Genomic DNA, 18,742 nt, shown 5'->3' with positions numbered 1-18,742 from the left:
CTTTTCTCCACGGATGCTGCTGAGCCTGCTGAATTCCTTTAAGCATTTTGTTTGAAAACTGATCTACGTTCCGTTCTCTGCACCTTCTTGTTCCATTCAGTTCTTCACCCACCACCCCCATTCAAGTTTCAGCAAGGTGTGGGGGCCGTGGCGTCACAGAGAGATTGGAACGTTGCCCGGATGGGAGGAACCTATGACGTCACCAAGGGCAGGGATAGAGTATTCAGTGACGCTCAGGGGATTCCGTAGCCCTCTTTCTTAAAGGCACTCTGGCGCCGGCGCTGTATTTCACTAGCAGAAGTTTAATTCGTGCCTCTTTCCTCGGCTAGTGTGGGATTATGGTAGCCTTGGTGTCAGGCATCAGCCCAGTGGATCCGATCGCCAGCTCCTGCCTGCTGTGTTCCGCCTGCCGCTTCTTGCTTATCAAACCAAAGCAAACGGAGTGTGGCCACCGCTACTGTACCGCCTGCCTGGAGAATCTGTTCAGGTGAGTCGGGGGATCGAGCCGGGAGATGAATTCTCAGAATTTGCCTTTTTAAAAATATGTTTATTACATAACTTCAATCAGTATTTAAACAGTTCTCAAATTAAAACTTTATCATCCTTGTTCAGGATGGATTCCCCCCCCCTCCCCAGTAAGCCTTTTAATGCCCCTATTATGTCTAACGAGCCTTCACCTAGGCTTCAAGGCTAACAGTAAGCCATCCGGGTCCGGTACAGCTCAGGTACAGCCACAAAAGCAGAAAACGTTTGAAAAGAACTCAGCAGCGTTTACGGGATAAGAAACAGTTAACAGTCGGAGTCACTTCATCAGGACTGAGCAAGAGTGAAAACAAGTTAGACGTGGTAGCAGAGAAGGTGAGGGAAGGATCCGAGTGGAACACAGTGGGATGAAGTAACGGACAGATAAGCTCCACCGTAATCAGAATCAGTTTTAGTATCAATGGCAAATGTTTTTAAATCAGTTGTGTTGTGGCAGTAGATAAAATAAACTAGAAGTTACAATGAGAGATATATACTGTGTATAAGTAGTGCAAAAGAGAGAGGTAGTTCATGGTTGGTTCATTATCCGTTCAGTGATCTGATGGCAGAAAGGAAGAAGCTGCTCCTAAAATATTGAGTGTGGGTCTTCAGGCTCCTGTAACTTGTTCGCGATGGTAGCAATAAGAAGTGGGCATGTCCTAGGTGATGTGGTTCCTTAATGATGTATGCCCCGATTTTGAAGCATCACCTTTTGAAGACGTCCTCAGTGGAGGGGAGGCTAGTGCCCATGATGGAACCAGCTGCATTTGTAACCCTCCGCAGCTTTCCCCCATCCTGTAACGTGTGGCTAATGTTGTATGTCTGGGTACTGACGTGGAGTCAGATTCACTGGGACATACCCAGCAAGCCAGATCATACCAGAGAAATCCGGTTGGCAACAATGCCCCATCCTGAGATAAACAGAAAGAAGAAAAAGTATCTAAAGTTAGAGTTTAGAATCTCAATAATCAGTATATGGACACAGTGTATAGTTGAACATATTTTCATTTTTAAATGCCATTGGTGTCCATGTTTGCACCAATAATGAATTCTCATTGTGAAATTGAAAAGCAATTTTAGGTGCTGGAAACCTGAAATCAAAAATGAAGTAGAAAAGGCAGGGAGAAAATAATGAGAAAAAATGTTAATGCAAGAGGTTCTCCAGATGCTGGAAATCCAGAGAAACACAGACAACGCTGAAGGAACTCAGCACGTCAGCAGCATCTGTGGAGGGAATTAAAGAGTTGACGTTTCGGGTTAAGACTCTCTGATTTAACATTTCAATTCAGTTTTTGTCCTGAAATGTCAACTCTGATTCTCTCTTCATGGATGCTTTCTGACCTGCCGAGTGTTTCCAGCATCTTCTGCTTTTATTTTGTCCCTCATTCTCACTGATAGTGAATAGTCCGCTTGAATCTTCGGTGAAGGGTGTGTCTACAGGGGAGTAGGATCTGGACAGGGAAGTGGTCTGTTCCTGAGTCGGTGCGAGTGATTGAGGCAGGGTAGTTGTTGGAAGTGGTAATGTACCTGTGAGCCTGCTGCCCATATGGGTAGGGAGTGAAGAGGTTCATGAGGTGGTGTTGAAGGACTTTCTGAGAGGCAAATTGAATGTGTTTAAAGATTAGATTATGTTTAATTGTTACATGTACAAAACAAAATGTGTTGTTCCAACACAGTCCAATGTGTGCTGGGAGGAGGCAGCCTAGACAAGCTTCTGGCACTAACATTTTGACAGGTTTGGCACAGTATCAATCAGCCATGGCAGAATAGACTTGAAGAGCCAAATGGGCTAATTCTGCTCCTATGTCTTATGGTCATAGAAGCATACAGCATAGAAACAAGCCTTTTAACCCACTAGGTCTTCAATGACCATCAATCACCATGTACTACCCCAACCCTCTTTTTATTTTCTTCCATCCCCATAAACTACCCCCAGGCTCTACCACTCAGCTACACAATGGGCTATTCTACAGAGGCCAACTACTAATCCTGTCCTAAAATGTAAGTCTTTAGGTATCATGAATAGACTTGGCAACTCAGCCCTGGTCAACCAGACATAAAAATCAGAGCCCTGCAGCACTGAAAAAGCCATCTCACTGAGTCTGGACCGATCATCCAACACCTATTTATGATAATCCAACACAAATGCTATATTATTGTCCCTTCGACACCTATCATCATTCCACCTCATCTCGATTCTACCTCTCACATTCATGCTGGTGACCTTTTTGCTCTCTTTTTGATCTTTCTGTCTTCACCCGTGTATTCATTTATCTTCATCTATCTACCTCCCTCTATCTATCCATCCATCTATCTTCATCTAACTATCTACCTATCATAATTTTTAGGTATTGCACTGTGCTGCTGCTGCTAAGTAACTAATTTCATGACATAGGTCGGTGATAATAAACCTGATCCTGATTTGGATAATTTACAATGACTAACTAATGTACAATCTGCTCGGAGAAACGGTGAACCCTTTTGATCCCTTGTCACATCTTCCTGTCCTTTCCCTACACCCCTGTTGACCTCCATCAATTGACCTCTGTTTTGATGCAACAAACTAGTGAGCCTTTAACAGCCCTCTGACTGAGGGTGGAGAATTCCAGTGATCTCTCCTGAACAGACTGAGTGCAGTTTGACCCCATCTGTGCACTGCGTCTTCTCCGGACAACTGTACTTTTTCTTCTGTGTTCCTTTGGAAGGGAAGGGGGTGGACTGTGAAAAGCAAAAACCCAACAATGGCTCAAACACTCACATACTGGGAATACCGAGTTAGAAGAAATGAATGTGAAAATACTAATTTTTTTCTGCATATTTTAGGACAGGAAATGAAGCCGATTGCTACATTTGCCAAAAGAAGGTTCTTCGTTCCAAGGTAGGACCTCTTATGTGTTGTCAGCATTTTATCACTGTTATTGCTGTTTGATGTATTTGCAAAGGAGAGTGATGTGGAGTAGAGCTGGGCTGTGTTGTGTGGGTTGTTGGGAATGTTGCTTAGTGGGGACTGTCTCCAGGACTCAGATATGGGCTGCAATCTGTCAGAGAACTCTAATGGTTATATAATTGGACAATAGACATCCAGGAATGGGTACAAGCTAGAATTTAATTGAGGGTTCACAAGGTGTATATGGAAGGTAATGGGTTCCAGGGATGAGTTACAGGCTGGAATTTAATTGGTGAGTTCAGGTGAATTAAACATAGAATAACAGATATTTGGTAGTGAGTTACAGACTGGAATCTAGTTGAGGAGTATATGGGGATTATACATACAATAATAGATACCTGGGAGTGAATTACAGTTTGCAGTCTAGTTGGGGAGTTTAGAGGATAGAATAATGGATTCCCAGGAGAGATTTAATCAAGAAGTTCAGGAGGTTTATATATAGAATACTTGGGAGTGAGTTACAGGGTGGAATTTCAAGAGGTTCTGCTAGTTTATACACGGAATAATGAATACCCAGGAGTGAATTACAGACAAAATCTAATTGTGGAGTTCTGGAGGTTTAGATAGGGAATAATGGATATGGGGGAGTACCTTACAAGCTGAAATTTAACCAGAATTCCTACGTAAGGAATGCGATATCTGCATTTTGCTGGAGAAGAGGGGAGATTCCCAGAGACAGACAGTAGGGAGTCATTAGTGCATGATGTTGCTTTGTCACAGTTCGGAGTAGTATTGAAGGAAGCCTCTGCTGGCTAGTTCAGGAGGTCTGTGCAGGCAGGGAAGGTGAAGAGAAACACTGCACTCCTGCGGCCGCTCAGGGCTGGCGATGAACAACGTTGATGTCATTACCCTCGGGCCCCACCAACTCATGATCTCTGGGAATTTCTGCACATCCCTCTCCCTCCTTCTGGGAATTTTATTAGGTAAAATACAAGGGGGAACTAAAACTTTCAAAGAGGTGACTGGAACTCGAGTTCTGCTTTGCTGACATAGGTCATTCATGGGACTTGGCGGTCATAGAGTATTTGTGGTATAGAAGGAGGCCCTTTGTGTCAGCTGAGTAGGATTGGGCTCGTAGCTCTTTAAGTACACATCTAACTACTATTCCATTGTAGTAAGGGGTTTCGGATTCACTCACCTTTTCAGCTAGAATACTCCAGAAAGCCTACCATCCTTGAGCTAGAGAAACTTCTCCTCTCATTTATTCTAATTCATTTAATGAATACCTGGGATATCTGGTTGCAGGAAAGATGTGGAGACTTTGGAAAAGGTACAGAAGAGATTTACCAAGTTGGACTATGTGGACTATGAGGAGAGGTTGGACAAACTTGGATTGTTTTCTCTGGAGCGTCAGTGGCTGATTGAAGTTCCAGAGGCGTAGAGAGGGTCAGAGAGCACTACAGCACAGAAACAGACTCTTCAGCCCACTTAGTCCATACAAACAATTATTCTGCCTAGTCCCACTGACACACACCTGGATCGCAGCTCACTGTACCCTTCCTGTCCAAGTACTTAACCAAACTTCACGTAGACAGTCAGAATCTTTTCCCCAGGGGAAAAATAAAATTTCAAATACTAGATAGGCACTTAAGGTGAGAGTTTCAAAGTTTATAGCAGAAGAGAGTTTTTTCTGTACAGAATGCTCGGTTCCTGGAATGGGCTGCCAGTAGTGGTGGTGGAGTCATGATGTATAAGAGGCCTTGAGAAAGACACATGAATATGCAGTGAATGGAGGTATCTGGATCCTGTGCAGAGTCAGATGAGATTTAATTTAATTTGTAAGGTGTTTGGTGGGCCACAGGGCCTGTCTTGTTCTATGCTTTGTGTTCTAATGCTCTGACCCCTCAACTAGGGGAAATTGGTCCTTCATTCAATCATGGTTCCATATAACTTTCTACATGGGAATTAAGCCTTCCTTCAGCCCCCTCTGTTTCAGAGAAATCTCCATCCTAGCCTATCCAATTTGTCCTTGGAGTTTGGATTTTACAGTCCTAATAAATCCCCTCCATATGCAATCACGTTGTACCTGTATTGTGCCCAATGCTGTTCCTGTACTCACACAACGGCCAAAGAAGCATGTGCAAAAAACACTGGAAACACTCAGCAGGTCAGTCAGCACCTATGGAAAGAGAAACAGCAAACATTTCAGCTGGAAGACCATTCATCAGCTAATTCTAATCAATGCTCTTTGACCTGAACTACTTCTCTCTCTACAGATGCTGCCCAACCTGCTGAATTTCTCCAGCATTTTCTACTTTTATTTCAGATCTCCAAAATTTGTGTATTTTTATATACAGTCTTAATGTGTAATTGGACAGAATATATAGGGGTAGAGTTAGGCTATTTGGCTCATTGAGTTTGCTTTCTTTCACTCTTATTCTCAGCCTTCTCCTGTGAACCCTTAACCCCCTTATTAATCAGGGATTTATCAATCTCTGCCTTAAATACACCAAAATGACTTAGCCTCCCTCCACAGCCCTTTCTGGCAAGAGATTCTCCACCCTCTGGCTGAGGAAATCCTTTCTCCTTACAGTTTTAGTCCTTTTATCCTGAGGCTGTCCTCTCAGATTCTAGACTCCCTACTAATGGAAGCATCCTCTCCATCTCTACTCTATCCCGGCCTCTTGGTGATGGGATTAAGGTAGATGGACAAAACACATGGCATGGACAATGTGGGTCGAAGAGCCTGTTTCCATACTGTATGACTCTGTGACCCTCTGTGTTGTCAGAGCCGCCTTCTTACACACACAGAGATGTAGCAGCAGAAGTCTAGTTGGCAGCAAGATGCTGCAGGGAACAAGGTTTCCACCATCATCTAAGCTCTCAGGTTTTATCCACCCCGCAGGTTTACCTGGACAGGGCAGCGGAGAATGATGCGTACGTCACAAAGATTTTCTGCACGGCTCACTTGGAGGGCTGTGACTGGGTCGGATCGCTGCGTAGCTACCTGGTAAGGCTTTTTGCTGGGTGGGGATGGTGGGGTATGTACTGAAACTCTCAGAGGGGGTACAAGGAGGAAGGTGGATGGAGGAAGTCATACCAGCTCCTGCCTCTAGGTGGCTGGCAGAGACTTCCAGTGGAGTCCACAGGGTCCACTTGCCCGCTGAATTAGAAACCGGTGGAAATGCGGGGATGATTCAACGGGTCTCCAGCTGAAATGGGAGGAGGGGCAGCCCACTTGCAGCGGATAGTCCTGCTGTCTCACAGCTCCTCATTGGGTTTGATCCTGACGTGTGTGTGTGTGTGTGTGTGTGTGTGTGTGTGTGTGTGTGTGTGTGTGTGTGTTTTAGTTCTCTTTCAAACTCCCACATCAGTGGATCGGTGTGTTAATCAGCCACTGTAAATTGCATTACTGTGAGGACATTGGAGGGAAGTATGAGGGGTGGGGTTGTCAGATTTCAATTCTTTACAGAGAGAGTGATAAGAGGAATAGATAGAGTGGACAGCCAGCACCTCTTCCCCAGGGCACCACTGCTCAATACAAGAGGACATGGCTTTAAGGTAAGGGGAGGGAAGTTCAGGGGGGATATTAGAGGAAGGTTTCTCACTCAGAGAGTGGTTGGTGCGTGGAATGCACTGCCTGAGTCAGTGGTGGAGGCAGATGCACTAGTGAAGTTTAAGAGACTACTAGACAGGTATCTGGAGGAATTTAAGGTGGGGGGTTATATGGGAGGCAGGATTTAAGGGTCAGCACAACATTGTGGGCCGAAGGGCCTGTACTGTGCTGTGCTGTACTGTTCTATGTTCTATTATGGAATGCCGGGATGGTGGTAGAGGCAGATAGATCAGACGTCTCCCCTGGTACATGTTACATGAATGATAGAAAAATGGGACCATATGTAGGAGGGAAGGGTCAGATTGATTGTAGAGTGGGTTAAAAGGATCGTGGGCCGAAAGGCCGGTACTATTCTGTATTCTATTTTCTATAAGTGGAATAAAATCAAAGACTAGAATTGAGTTTATTGACACATCCATAAGTACATGTAGGCACAGGTGCAATGAAAACCTTCCCTGCAGCTGCCTCACAGGCACGAAGCAACAGCATTCACAGGAGGAACAAAATTATAAACACAAATTATACATGAAAGAACTACAAAAGGTCCATTGTAGTGCTGGGATTGTTTTGAGAGCTGGCATGGAGTCAATGGGTCGAATATCCTCTTTCTGTGCCGTGATGGGAAGAAAACTGAGAAATTCACCCTCTACTGATTGAGAAACAACAGATCACCTGCCGTATCAGTAATAGTGGGAGCTCACTGTGCTTCTGACTTCCAACAAGTACCAGCTAGAAGGTCATGGGTGTTCCCGGCAAGCCCAACAGCAATGCCAGAGATGATGACCTGTAGAGCATTTCAAAACCCTAACTCTTACCCAAAATCTGCAGACCAGATAGAACCAGTCCTTCCCAGAGATGCACAGAGAATGATGAGGAATTTATTGGTGATTCTGTGGGATGTACTGCCATGTATGGCTGTGAAGGCCGAGTCAGTGGGTACATTTAAAGCAGAGGTTGATAGGTGCTTCGTTAGTGATTGACATCACCCCTAGGTGGGCACTGGGGTGGACTCACTGGGAACAGCAGCAGCGTGGTTCACAAGGAGCACAACTTTTTACTTGTGTAGATATGAGTTTTATACTTACTGATTATTTGTTGTCTCTTTCTTCCCCCGTTTTTCCCTTTTGTGCTCTTCCTCATCTTTCTTTCTCTTTATCTCTATTTCTTCCTCTCGCTCCCTCCCTTAATTTACACTCCTTTCTAAACACTTCTCTCTATTTTCACTCTCTCATTTCCTTACACTTTCTTTCTTTCTATTCTCTGTTTTTCTTTCTCTTTATTTCATCCATTCTTTTTCTATCTGCCCTCTCGATTATCCTTTCCTTCTTGCTCTCTCTTCTTTTGCTTTTTCCTCTTTCTTGCTTCACACATTCTTTCCCTCTCCTGTTTCTCTTTTCATCCTTCCTATTTCTTTCTCATTCTCTCTTTCCCTCTCTCATTTCTTTTCCTTGCTTTCACTTCTCCCTACTTACTGTCTTTTCTGTGTTCTCTTTCATTTCTCTCTCCCTTTCTTGTTCTCTCGCTCCCTCCTCATTCATTTTCGTTGTCCCGCCCTTATTCGCTCAACCCCTCTCCTCTCTCCCTCTCTGTGTCTTCCTCCTGCCCTCCGCACTCTCCCTGATGTACCTCTCCTGCAGCGGATACACCGGACCCAGTGTGGTTTCCAAGTCCTCCCCTGTGCCAATGTGGCATTTGGCTGCGAGGTTGTCGGCCCCAGGAGGGAGATGTTGGTCCACGAGACGCAGGAGTGCGAGTGGCGGATGGAGCGTTGCCCCCATTGTGAGATCTTCTGCATCCACAAGCTTCTGGAGGTGGGTGTGAACGCTGGCTCCCGGCTTCAAAACCCATTGTCGTAGCGTCTTCCCAAACTGCTCCCTCGGTGCAAGAGCTAAGGGAAGGTGATGGGAATTTTAGAAACAGACCAGGCTGGGGAGAACCAAGGGAATTCTAGAGTTTCAGAACTGACTTAGTGGAGGTATGGATTTCAGTGGCAGAGTGATGTACAGAGAGAGAGAGAGAGAGAGAGAGACTGCGAGTCAGAGAGGAGAGAGGAAGCAGGAAGGGGAGGGCAGACAAGGCGGAGAAGCGAGTGAGCGGAGGAAAGGGAGAGATGGGAGGGGGAAGGTGATGGAATGAGAAGGGAGAGAGACGGTGGAAGGTGAGGGACGTTGGGGCAGCAGTGCAAGATGGGAGAGAGGGTGGAGGGTGAATGAATGGGGGTGAGAGAGGTCGGAGGAAGCTGGAACAGATAGGGGGCAGGGTGAGAGGAAGCAGAGGAGAGAGAGGAGTTGGGGAAAAGTGAGAGCTGTGTGTGGAGGATGGGTGAGGGCAAGAGAAGATGGGAGGAAGGGTTGGGAAAGGTAGAGAGGTGGGGAAAAGAGAGACGGGAGAGAAGTTGGGGATGAGAGAGCAGAAAGGAGGGGGGATATGTGAGAACTGGCGGGGGTAAAATAGATGAGAGGGGTGGAGGGAGAGTCTGTAGGAGAGGATGAGGAATGAGGAAAAGTGAGGGAAGGAGAGATGGAAAAAATGGAAATGGGAGAGAGAGAAGATGGGGCGAGGGGACAAGGAGGGAGATGGGAGGAAGTGTTAATGTGCAGGGACAGATGACGGGATGGAGACAGGTGAGAGGTTGTGGAAGGGGGAGGGAGTTTGGATAGGGTTATGGGAAAGGAGAGAGGGCTTTGGATGGGGGGACAGAGGAGGGAAGTGAGAGATAAGGCAGAGGGGAGAGGGGGAATGGGGTCAGATGAATGAGAACAGATAGGGAACTTATGTGTCACACTGCCATAGCACCAAGGCAAGAGATGGGAATCACAGGGCAATGGAGTTCCAGGTATCGGGGTTCTAGACACTGCGGGTTGGGAGACTGGGTCTAAGGGAATAGGAATGGAGGGATGGGAAATGGCTGGGAAAGGGTACAGGGATGAGGAGTCCGTGATCCTGCTCGGCATTCCATTTTAGTTAACAACACCTTGAAGGGCTCTATTCCCAAGCCGCCTGCCCTGCCTCCGAGTCCCTGTCCAAGTGGTAATGTTACTGCCCCCCCCACACCTCTCCCGAGTCCCTGTCCAAGCGGTAACGTTACTGCCCCCCCCACACCTCTCCCGAGTCCCTGTCCAAGCGGTAACGTTACTGCCCCCCCCCACACCTCTCCCGAGTCCCTGTCCAAGCGGTAACGTTACTGCCCCCCCCCACACCTCTCCCGAGTCCCTGTCCAAGCGGTAACGTTACTGCCCCCCCCACCTCTCCCGAGTCCCTGTCCAAGCGGTAACGTTACTGCCCCCCCCACACCTCTCCCGAGTCCCTGTCCAAGCGGTAACGTTACTGCCCCCCCCACCTCTCCCGAGTCCCTGTCCAAGCGGTAACGTTACTGCCCCCCCCCACCTCTCCCGAGTCCCTGTCCAAGCGGTAACGTTACTGCCCCCCCCACACCCACATCACGTACTGTGTCCATCTGCAGCCTATAATACAGTCGACCTCCTGTCTGTGCTTTCCAGGACCATGTGGCGAAGTGTGGAAAACAGGAGAGCTGCCCTCTCTGCGGCCAGGCCGACTTGACAAAGGCAGAGGTAAGAATCCATTAATGAGAGATCCCCGCACGACCACCGCTTACACCCTCTAACTTCCTGGGTAATGTCTGTGTGGAGTTTGCATGTGACCATGTAGTTTCACCACCACCCCTGCCCCCCATGCTCTGTGCTCCAGTTTCCACCCACATCCCAAAGGCTCGAGTGTTGGTGTGTTAATTGTATTTTTTAGGTTAGCCCTAGCTTGGCTTGTTGGTGGTGGGCGGTAAGTGTAGGTGTTGATTGGCCCGTAAGGATGAACAGGTTACAGTGCAATAAGTGGAGGATTGGGTCAGATCTGAGAGCTAGTATAGAGTCCACGGGCAAAATGGTCTCTCTCCTAGGTCAAAATAAATATAAGAATGTGATTCCTTCAGGCAGGGGATTAGATTGAATTGGATCATATGCAAGCTAGTATGGAGTCAATGGGTTGACTAGCCTCTCTTCTATGCCATAAGAAAGATTTCTTCTGGGAAATGCATCTGCCTTCCGTTTCCCATCTGAAATTCCTCATGTGACTCCAGACCCAGCAATATGATTGGCTCTGAGGCAAATGGGGATAGACAATAAATACCAAAGTTAAACTCGTGTTTATTGTCATCTGCACAAGTATGTCCAGGTGCAATGACAATTTGTGTCAGCATCACAGGTACATAGTCATTGGCACAACGCTTTATAGCACCAGTGACCTGGGCTGAATTCCGTCGCTGTCTGTAAGGAGATTGCGTGCTTTCCCCATGACTGTGTGGGTTTCTTCCTGGTCCTCCGGTTGCTTCTCATATTCCCAAGACGTTAGGGTCAGGGCTAGTGAGTAATGGGAATTTTCCAATTGCCACCACTTCTTCAGACTGTGTTGGCTGTTGATGCAAATGATGCATTTCACTATTTAGATAAAATGAATAAAACTAATCTATAATCTTTATATCAGTAGGCAGTAATCATACGAAAAACAGAAAATAATTAAAACTATACATGAAAGGTCACAATTGGAACAAAAGAGGTGCATTATAGTGCGAAGTGGTCATGGTGCAGCTGTATTGATTAGGGTTCAAGAACCGAATGGTTGAAGGGAAGAAGTAACTATTCCTGAACTTGTTGATGTGGGACTTCCGGCTTCTGAACCTCCTGCCAGACGGTACCTGTGAGAAGATGGCATGGTCTGGGTGGTGGGGAGCTTTGATGATGGATACTGCCATTTTCAGGCAGCGCCTCCTGTAGATACTCCTGAATGGTGGGGAGGGATGTGTCCACAGTGTACTGGCCAGAGAGCATCTTCTTGCGGTCCCATGCATTTTGAATAGCCATAACAGAGCAGGATGCAACCAGTCAGGACGCTGTGAATGATACATCACGGAATAAAACCAATGACAGCCTTTATTGTCCCACGGGTGGTGGGGTTGAGCTGCCTCCTTGGTGGAAACCTTTGGCTTCTTGAGACAGCTGTATTGATAGGGATGTAAATATCCTGTGGGATGTTAGAGGAATTTGAACTTTTTTGTGTAAATGTAACAGTTTGGATAATTCTTGCTGATGCATTTATTTCTCTTGTACAGTTGGAACAACACTGCGACCCCCTCCATGGCAACTGTCCCAAGGTGAATGTGGCCTGTCCCTTTAAGGAGGTCGGCTGTCTGGAACAGGTTCGTATCCACGTGGTGCATGTCAGCTGGTGCTGTGTCTGATCTCGGCTCCGAAGCCCAGACACAAAGTGTTTCTGAGTGGCCACAGAATCAAATGGCACTGCAGAATCAGAATCAGATTCATAATCACTGGCTTATGTTTTTGCAAGACATAAAAATTGCTATAAGTTATGAAAAATACAGAATTAATTAGTGCCAAAAGAGGAACATCAAGATTGCGCTCACGGCTCCAGAGATCTGAATGCAGAGGGTTCCTAAAATGTTGAATGTTCACGTATCTCCTCCCTGATGGCAGCAATCAGAAGAGGGCTTGTCCCGAATGGTGAGGGCCTTCACGATGATGCTGCCTTCTTGAGGCATTGCCTCTTGAAGATGCCCTCGATGGAGGGGAGGGTTGTGCCCATCGTGGAGCTAGCTGAGTCCACAAACCTCTGCAGCCGCTTTCTATCCTGTGCAATGGAGCCTCTGTACTGGGCAGAGATGAAACCAGTCCGAGAGCTGTTCACCGAGAGTCTGTCGAATTCTCTAGAGTCTTTGGTGACATATGAAATCTCCTCAGTATAGCCACTGGTGATTGTACCAGTGTGTTGGGTCCAGGACGGACCCATTCCGCCATTGACCCGGCCCCCCCCGTCGCTTGGCCTTGCTGATGTTGAGTGCAATGTTGTAGAAGTGACACTAACCAGCTGATGGACTGCATCTCACTCCTGTACACCTCCTCTTACTGGCCCTTCTGCCCCTCAATGTCTGTGCTGAACACAATTATAGCTGTTCTGTATATGTGATCCATTTCCCTCCATTCCTTATTTGTATTCATTTATCTAAAAAAACATCTGTTATGGCCCCTATTTCTATCTGGCTCTGCCACTACCCCAGCAGGCCGTTCCATCCCCAGCTACAAAAACATACACAGGTCCTTTAAGTTTCTCGCCCCTCAAATTAGATGCACAAACTCCTAATTGACCCTGGACCCTGGGAAGTAGATTTTGGCTGGCTACTCAATCTATGTCTCTCTAAACCTTTACCAGGTCTCCCCTCAGCCACTGGTCTTCCAGAGAAGATAACCCAATGTTGTCCAACCTCTCCTGACAGCTTATACCCACTAAGCCAGGAAGCATCCTCGTGAAGCCCTTCTACATTCTCTCCAAAGCCTCCGCGTCTCCTCGCCCAGAACTGTGCTCGATATCCCCAAGTGAAAACTGTTGTTCAATTTCCAGACTTTTATACTTAATTCCCTGACCAATATCAAACATTTCTCTCTCCACAGCGTTGCGTGTTTTTGTTTCGGATAGACTCTGATGTTCCTTTGCTGTTTTGTTTCTCCCACCCTGCCCCTCAGTTTCAACGACAGGATCTGAACGAGCACCTCCAATGCGCCCAGCAGACTCACCTCCTGCAAGTCCTCTCCCTTGCCACCAGCCTGCAGCCTGGGAGAACCTGCGGTGGGGACGCGCCCCAGGAGCCCCCTGAGAAGGCCGGAAGGAGGCAGACGGGCGAGCCCGCCAGGATCCCGGAAGGCAGCACAGAGCCAGAGCCGGGGGTTGCCGCGGAGCGAGGCCTGCAGGCCCTAGAAGGCCGGGCAGACGGCTTGGAGAGGTTGGTGCACAGCCTGAACGGGGAGCTGGACCGCTACGCCCAGGTGATCGAGGCGCTGCAGCAGAAGTGCCTGCACCTCGAGCAGACTATTTACACCCTGCAGAAGAAAACAGGGGTGCGCTCGGCGGAGCTGTCTGCGCAGGCAGGACTGGCCTCCCCCACCCCACCCCTCAGCACCAACGGTGTCCTGGTCTGGAAGATCAAAGACTTCTCCGCCAAGATGGCAGCGGCCAAGTCCGGCCAGCGTCCATCCTTCTACTCACCGCACTTCAGCACCCACCCTTTCGGCTACCGCCTCTGCTGCCGGGTCTACCCCAACGGCGACGGCGCTGGCAAGGGCAGCCACCTCTCCCTCTTCCTGGCGCTGGTGCGGGGCGACTATGACGAGGTCCTGCCCTGGCCCTTCCGGCAGAAGGTCACCCTCCTGCTGCTGGACCAGGCCGGCCAGCGGCACCTGAGGGAGTCCTTCTCGCCCGACCCGCTGAGCAGCTCCTTCCAGAAGCCCCGGAGTCACATGAACGTAGCCAGCGGCTGCCCCACCTTCGCCCGGCACGAGCTCTTCCAGAAGGAGCCCGGCCAGTACCTCAGGAACGACACCATCTACATCAAGGTGGTGGTGGACCCCATGGGTCTGCAGCTGTGAGACGGGGGGTGGGCGGGAGATGGGGGGGTGTCCCCTGGTGTGAAATCATCTGCCTGAGTGGAAACAACCCATGATATCTCACTCTCTGCTGTGACAGCATGGAGGGAGCTTTACTCCGCGTTTACCCTCGACTGGGAGCAGGTAACAGGGTAGAGTGGAGGGGACTTCACACTGGGACAGTGCAGAGGGAGGAATTCGATGTATCTAATTCATTCTGTCTCAAGCTTGTATCATGTAACCGGATCGTGTAGAGGAAGCTTTGCACCGTATCCAACATGTTGTCCCTGCCCTGGGAGTGTGCACTGGGATACAGTGGAGGGAGATTTGCCCTGGTGCGACTCGCGTTACCCCTGAGCTGGAAGTCCAGTACTGTGCAGAAGTCTTAGGCATGCCAGAGTTTTTTTTACGTGGTGTCAGGGGGTATGGCCTCCACAGAGCCTCAATCCCAACATTGTCGAGGCTGTCTGGGATTACCAGGAGAGCCAAAGTCTGCACAAGGACATTGACGAGATCTCCAGGACGCCTGGAACAACCTACCAGTTGACTTTCTCATAAAACTGATTGACAGTGTACCTGAGGAAACTGATGCAGTTTTAAAGGCAAAGGGTGGTCACATGAAATATTGATTTGATTTAGTTCCTTTTTACTGTTTAGTGCTTTTTGTAGTAATATTTTTTGATATTTAAAAACTGTTCAATTCATTATTTTTGAGAGCTTCTACTCTTTACAGATTTTTTTTGCACATGCCTAAGACTGTTGCACAGTACTGTAAGAATCAGGCTGGTGTAGAGGGATCTCTGTCTCAGTCCTTTAGATTCGTAAGGGGACAGTGTCAACTTTGCTTCGTGCTTCACCTGTACCGTCCCTATTTAAGGAGTGTGTAATGGGACAGTGCAGAGGGAGCTTTACTCTGTATCTAACTTATTTTTAATATGTCAGACGATTTCTGAAAGCAGTGGCCATAGTGAATCTCTGTAGTAGTTTTAAAAAGATTGGGGAGTATGAACAGAGTTTTAAAATCTGCCTGCCACTCAGAGTCATACCTCATTGTAACGGGAAGCATATTTTTAGTGAGAAATTTATCCGTGAGCACTGCAGAGGACGTACAGAACAAGGGATGAGATTCCACAGTATCTGCTGTTGGTGTTGGAGTGTCAGAGATGGGACTGTGTAGAGGGAGCTTTACAGTGCAGCTAACCCTCATTGGCACTGTCTGGAAGGCTTTGATGGGACTGTGTAGGAGGAAGTTTAATCCATATCAAATCCTTCCCATCTCTGTCTTGGGAGCGGCAAAGGGAGAGCGATTTGTACTCTGTTTCTAATTCATACTGTCCTTGAATATGTATATCACGACAGCATAGAAAATATATGCTCTGTATCATACGCCTGCCCCAGAACTGTGTGACAGGACGGTGCAGGTGATGGGGACCTAAGCTAAGCTGAACAGTGGCAAGGTTGCCAAATGTAAGATCGGCATTTAGTTCCTGTTCTCTGTAAAGGGTCTTACGCTCTCCCTGTGATTGCGTGGGTTTCCTCCCACGTGCAAATTCGTACAATTCAGGGTGAGTGGGTTGCGGGCTTGCCATGATGGTGCCGGAAGCGTGGTGGTAATTGTGGGCTGCCCGGCACAATCCTCACAGATCTGATTTATGGGCAGCATGGCGGTTAACGTTATGTTATTATAGCACTGGGAGCCCTGTAAGGAGCTTGTACGTTCTCTCCGTGACCGTGTGGATTTCCTCAGGTTGGTCTAGTTTCCTCCCACATTCCATATTTAACCGGTTGGTAGACTAATTAGTTCTGTGGGTGAGATTGGGCAACGTGAGCTTGTTTGGCCAGAAGTGCCTGTATTGTGATGTGTCTCTAAGCTAAATTATCCCTGTCAAGGAAGTACTGTATTGGACCCATGCTGTCCGTGCCCAGGGAGTATTTGACAGGAGCGTAAACTGTGCTGTCTGGATCAAGAAGGGGAGGTTAATCTCCTTTTGCACCACCCACCACCCTCCCCTGCCCCAAAGGGGGAGTGAGACGGGGAAGATTAATGCTCAGTTTCTCCCCGTCTCCTTCTGGACTCTTGGGTAGCCTGAACTCCAGGGGAGGGCTGACTCTGGGACTCTGTTTACTGCACTTTAATCCTAAGGTATCAAGCTGTATTTATTTATTTATTGATGTGACTAATTTATTGACTCTTGGATTTCTTTGTAATATTACAAGTGCTGCGCTGAATGTTAATAAAAGTTCATAAGCATGCGGGGATTTATTGGAGTTGGTCTCTGATGCTGGGAGATGCACACTCATTTGTAAGTTGTACTACAACACACACAAAGTGCTGGAGGAACTCAGCAGGTCAGGCCACATCTACGGAAATGAATCAACAATCGACATTTTGGGCCAACACCCTTCTTCGGGACTGAAAAGGAAAGGGGAAGGTGGTAGAATAAAAGGGTGATGGTGGGGTGGGGGGGGGGTGAGGGAAGGTGATAGGTGAAGCCAACTGGGTGGGAAAGCTAAAAGGCTGGAGAAGAAGGAATCTGAGAGGAGAAAGGACCACAGGAGAGGGGAAGGAGGAAGGGACCCAGGGAAAGTAACAGGCAGGTGAGGAGAAGAGGTAAAGGTCAGCCTGGGGAATAAATTAAGTGGGAAGGGTGAAGGAATTTTTCTTACCAGAAGGAGAAATCAATATTCATGACATCAGAGGTTTTGCTGCTCCAGCCCGAGGGTGGCCTCATTTTGGCACGAAAAGAGGCCGTGGATCGATATGTCAGAGCGGGAATGGGAGTTGGAATAGAAACGTAGAAAACCTACAGCACAGTACAGGCCCTTCGGCCCACAAAGTTGTGCTGAACATGTCCTTACCCTAGAAATTACTAGGGTTACCCGTAGCCCTCTAAGCTCCATGTACCTATCCAGGAGTCTCTTAAAAGACCCTATCAGATCCGACTCCACCGCTGTTGCCGGCAGCCCCATTCCATGAACTCACCACTCTGAGTAAAAAATTTCCCCCTGACATCTCCTCTGTACCTACTCTCCAGCACCTTAAACCTGTGTCCTCTTGTGGCAACCATTTCAGCCCAGGGAAAAAGCCTCTGACTATCCACACGATCAATGCCTCTCATCATCTTGTACACCTCTATCAGGTCATCGCTCATCCTCCATGGCTCGAAGGAGAAAAGGCCGAGTTCACTCAAACTGTTTTCATAAGACATGCTGCCCAATCCAGGCAACACCCTGGTAAATCTCCTCTGCACCCTTCCATCTGTCCTGTAGTGAGGTGATCAGAGCTGAGCACAGTACTTCAATTGGGGTCTGACCATAGAACATTACAGCACAGAAACAGGCCTTTTGGCCCTTCTTGGCTGTGCTGAACCATTTTTCTGTCTAGTCCCACTGACCCGCACCTAGGCCATATCCCTCCATACCCCTCTCATCTATATACCTGTCCAAGTTTTTCTTAAATGTCAAAAGTGAGCCCGCATTCACCACTTTAACTGGCAGCTCATTCCACACTCCCACCTCTCTCTGCGTGAAGAAGCCCCCCCCTAATGTTCCCTTTAAACTTTTCTCCCTTCACCCTTAAACCATGACCTCTGGTATTTTTTCTCCCCAAGCCTCAATGGAAAAAACTTGTTTGCATTCACTCTATCTACACTCATCATAATTTTATACAACTCTATCAAATCACCCCACATTCTCCTACGCTCCAGGGAATAAAGTCCTAACCTATTCAAACTGTCTCTGTAACTCAGTTTCTCAAGTCCCGGCAACATCCTTGTAAACCTTCTCTGCAACCTTATTAATATCCTTCCTTTACTTAACTGCACACAATACTCCAAATTCAGCCTCACCAATGTCTTATACAACCTCACCATTACATTCCAACTCTTATCAAGTCAAGTCAAGTCACTTGTATTGTCATTTCGACCATAACTGCTGGTACAGTACATAGTAAAAATGAGACAACGTTTTTCAGGACCATGGTGTTACATGACACAGTACAAAAACTAGACTGAACTACGTAAAAAACAACACAGAAAAAGCTACACTAGACTACAGACCTACACAGGACTGCGTAAAGTGCACAAAAACAGTGCAGGTATTACAATATCTAATAAACAGGGCAATAGGGCAAGGTGTCAGTCCAGGCTCTGGTACTGAGGAGTCTGATAGCTTGGGGGAAGAAACTGTTACATAGTCTGGTCGTGAGAGCCCGAATGCTTCGGAGACTTTTCCCAGACAGCAGGAGGGAGAAGAGATTGTATGAGGGGTGCA

At 47.6% G+C, this 18,742-nt stretch overlaps 1 protein-coding gene and 1 long non-coding RNA gene across 2 annotated transcripts; one reads left to right on the top strand and one right to left on the bottom strand.

The window, feature by feature from the left end:
* Window positions 1-279: 279 nt before the first annotated feature.
* On the top strand, window positions 280-16,723 carry LOC132394575 (TNF receptor-associated factor 2-like). The gene is made up of 7 exons (XM_059970880.1): window positions 280-487; window positions 3,346-3,400; window positions 6,315-6,419; window positions 8,663-8,836; window positions 10,526-10,597; window positions 12,148-12,234; window positions 13,574-16,723. Exons 1-7 carry the CDS (start codon window positions 339-341, stop codon window positions 14,471-14,473), a joined length of 1,542 nt encoding a protein of 513 aa, XP_059826863.1. The 5' UTR covers window positions 280-338; the 3' UTR covers window positions 14,474-16,723.
* LOC132394576 (uncharacterized) lies at window positions 656-8,728 on the bottom strand. The gene is made up of 3 exons (XR_009512380.1): window positions 8,652-8,728; window positions 5,496-5,588; window positions 656-1,433 (listed from the first exon to the last, which is right to left on the bottom strand). It is a non-coding gene; the product is annotated as an uncharacterized LOC132394576 (long non-coding RNA).
* Window positions 16,724-18,742: the final 2,019 nt, after the last annotated feature.

The sequence above is a fragment of the Hypanus sabinus genome, chromosome 5 (genome assembly GCF_030144855.1).
Source record: "Hypanus sabinus isolate sHypSab1 chromosome 5, sHypSab1.hap1, whole genome shotgun sequence".
Taxonomy (NCBI): domain Eukaryota; kingdom Metazoa; phylum Chordata; class Chondrichthyes; order Myliobatiformes; family Dasyatidae; genus Hypanus; species Hypanus sabinus.
This window is presented reverse-complemented; position numbering and strand designations above follow the sequence as displayed.

Coding starts and splice junctions, on each gene's coding strand:
- LOC132394575 (XM_059970880.1), top strand. CDS start 339: ATGGTAGCCTTGGTGTCAGGCATCAGCCCAGTGGATCCGATCGCCAGC. Junction 488..3,345: donor TGCCTGGAGAATCTGTTCAG/GTGAGTCGGGGG, acceptor TGCATATTTTAG/GACAGGAAATGAAGCCGATT. Junction 3,401..6,314: donor AGAAGGTTCTTCGTTCCAAG/GTAGGACCTCTT, acceptor TCCACCCCGCAG/GTTTACCTGGACAGGGCAGC.